Below are 2,768 nucleotides of genomic sequence, written 5' to 3'. Positions count from 1 at the left end.
GCCCGCCCACAGAAGGCTGCGTCCAGCAGCCGCTCTCCCGCCCTCCCGCACGTCCCCTCGCCGTCTACGCCGCTGCCCGCGCTGTCCCGACTCTACTCCCGGCCGGGCTGCCCGGCAGAACCGGGAGTCGCCCTTGACTCTCTCCCATCCCTCACCCCCCGCGGGGCCTCCAGCAAACTTGGTCACGGCCACCCTGCCACCTCTCGCCCCTCTTCCTCGGCTCCTTACTTCCCCGCCTTCCACAGAGTCCTGGGCCCCCCTGTGCCCAGAATCACCCCCTTCCTTGCAGGACCCCGAGGCCCCTCCTGGGTGGAGCTGGCGGCCACTGCCCCCATGCTGGCCTCTCTGCATGGCCACGCTCCCACCTGGGTTCCCAGATGTGCTCCTCCCTGACGGTGCCGAGGGTGGGCCGGGCTGGCTCGTGGCTGTCCTGGCGGTCAGGTGAGTGACCCCAGTTCACGACGGGGCCGGCTGCACCCTGGCAGCACACGCGCAGCTGGAGATCGGTCTCTCGTCCTGCTCTCTCTGCCCAGACTCTTGCAGGCAGCTCTGCTGTGGGCAAAGCCTGAGCTTCCAAGGCTCTGTCGCGGCTGGTCCTTTACCACTTGATCAATTCGCGAGAGGAAAACAAGACGCCTGCTCTGCACCTTTGGAATGGCCCGTGCCCCTGCCCCTCCTGAGCCCCAGACCCGTCTCTCCAGTATCAGTGGCAGTCACTAACTGCGGGTGACATGTAACAAAAACAGCAAAACCATGGCGTGTCCTGTGCTCATGTGGGAGCACACACCTTGTGTGCATGGCTGGCCCCTGGGCCCAACCCTCATCCCTGCAGCGTCACTGCTGAACTGGGTGTGTTCTCTTAGAAAGGATTCTGGGAAACAGAACCTGCCACCCCGAGAGCCACTGCTGTGAGCACACACTGCCAGGCATTGGTCCCTGGGGTCCCTCCTTATCCTGATCTGTGTTTCTTGAATCTCCGTGCTGGTCTTTCTGGGTACTGGCTCCCCCTGTGTGTACCACCTGCTGCAGAATTAAAGCCCTTCCTAGGACTGGTCCTGGTCAGTTCCCTCTGTTGATGAAGTTGGGCTGACTTCGTGTGATCTGTTGCAGGAAGCAGAGGGATCCTGCCAGTCGTGCGGCCTGTTTCTCCCCAGTGACACTCACATGTCTTACGACACAGCTTCATCTCCAAACTAAACAAAGCTTAAAAGCTACATTAGATTTGTTTAACTGTTTGAGAATTATGTTAAAACTCATCACTCTTTTTTTTTTTTTTTTTAGTTTGACTTCTTAAATGACAGTTAGAAAAGAGAATGAGCCCAGAGGGACATCCCAACATCCAGGTCACTCAGGGACACGTGACAGTTTTGTGGGGGTCTTGGCTGGCAGCAGGCCACCAGCTACCAGTTATAAGATGCGTTTGTGGTGGCTGCGAAGTCTGAGAACCTTGTCAGGAAGAAGCACTGATTTCTTCTTAATGGTCTCCAACCTCTTTTCCAGGGATACGTCGGGGCAGGGAAGATTCTGTACCATATTCCGCTCCTACTCTCGGGGTGCACAGGTAACGTAGCATGACTTTGAGTATGACATTTACAGTGCTTAGCTAACCATCCTCTCTGATGGATGACTGGGAGATAAGGCAATTAAGCTTATACATAAATTGACGCCAGACTGTAAAACTGTGCTGTAGAGTGTTTGGTGGCTCCCAAGCCTTCTTCAGCACAGGGATGTATGCGTGCGTGTGCATGTGTGCAGGTGTGTGCGCTGTGTGTGCGTGTGCATGCACGTGTGCATGGGCGCTCCGTCTAGGCGGGTGGGCCTCGCTTCCCATGAGGTGGTGATTCCTGCAGTGTCCCCACATTCCGTGTCCTGGAATAGCTCATGGATGTGAGTTCTAGTCCCCAACGGACCTTTGACATTTGAAGGTTTATCAATGAGCTTATGAAATATCATTGAACATGATTGTAGAACTGCTCCAATTGGTAGATAAATCAAAGTTCTGTTCCTGTGTTAGAATAAGTAAAACAGTGATGGTGCCCGTGTGGCCGCCAACCCGTGCCAGCACCTGCATTCTGTGTGCTGAGCCTGTGGCCTCTCCCCAGGGCGTGATCCTGGTCTACGACATCGCAAACCGCTGGTCTTTCGATGGCATTGATCGATGGATCAAGGAGATTGACGAGGTATGAAGTGGTGATGCTGTCACCCGAGTCCCACGTGGGCTGGGGAGGACGTCAGGCCGGGGATTGGGCCAGGCCCCCCGCTGCTCATGGGCACGTCAGCCACAGGGAGGGGGCACCGCCTCACAGCACAGCCTGGAGTGAGCTCGGCCCACGGTGTGACCACAGAGAAGCTCTGATGCCCAGGACCTGGCTCTGCGGGTCAGGTCAGGAAGCACATTGGCTACGCCAGGCACCAGGGTTGGGCCGGCTTCGCTCCTGCTGTGGTCAGGGTGGGTCGACAGGTGGTGACTGGGCTGTGGCTTGCTGGACCCCTGCCCAGCCCAGCTGCCAGTGGGGACATGGAGAGGTCAGTACCAAACCCACTAATGAGTGTCCTGGGGCTGCTGTAAGTAACAACCACAACTGGGTGTCTTAACACAATGGGAATTTATTCTCTCAGTTTGGGAGGCCTGTCCCAAAACCAAGTGTCGGCAGGGCTGTGTCCCCTCCATGGGCTCCAGCTTCTGGAGTGGCCAGCAATCCTCGGCGTTCCCTGGCCTGTGGCCACATCACTCCAACTCTGCGTCTGTCTTCACGCGCCTTCCCCTC

General features: G+C 57.2%; 1 protein-coding gene across 1 annotated transcript in view; it reads left to right on the top strand.

Moving 5' to 3' along the window:
- RAB40B (RAB40B, member RAS oncogene family) overlaps nucleotides 1-2,768 on the top strand; it is a 43,044-nt gene that overhangs the window by 36,613 nt on the left and 3,663 nt on the right. Inside the window, exons 5-6 of the mRNA XM_008586788.1 lie at nucleotides 1,501-1,561; nucleotides 2,103-2,180. Of these exons, the coding sequence (XP_008585010.1) occupies nucleotides 1,501-1,561; nucleotides 2,103-2,180 (139 nt within the window). The remainder of the gene's footprint in view (nucleotides 1-1,500; nucleotides 1,562-2,102; nucleotides 2,181-2,768) is intronic.

Source organism: Galeopterus variegatus, unplaced genomic scaffold, assembly GCF_000696425.1.
Source record: "Galeopterus variegatus unplaced genomic scaffold, G_variegatus-3.0.2 Scaffold4118, whole genome shotgun sequence".
NCBI classification, from domain to species: domain Eukaryota; kingdom Metazoa; phylum Chordata; class Mammalia; order Dermoptera; family Cynocephalidae; genus Galeopterus; species Galeopterus variegatus.
The sequence above is the reverse complement of the archived record's forward strand: the minus strand, read 5'-3'. Positions and strand labels throughout refer to the sequence as shown.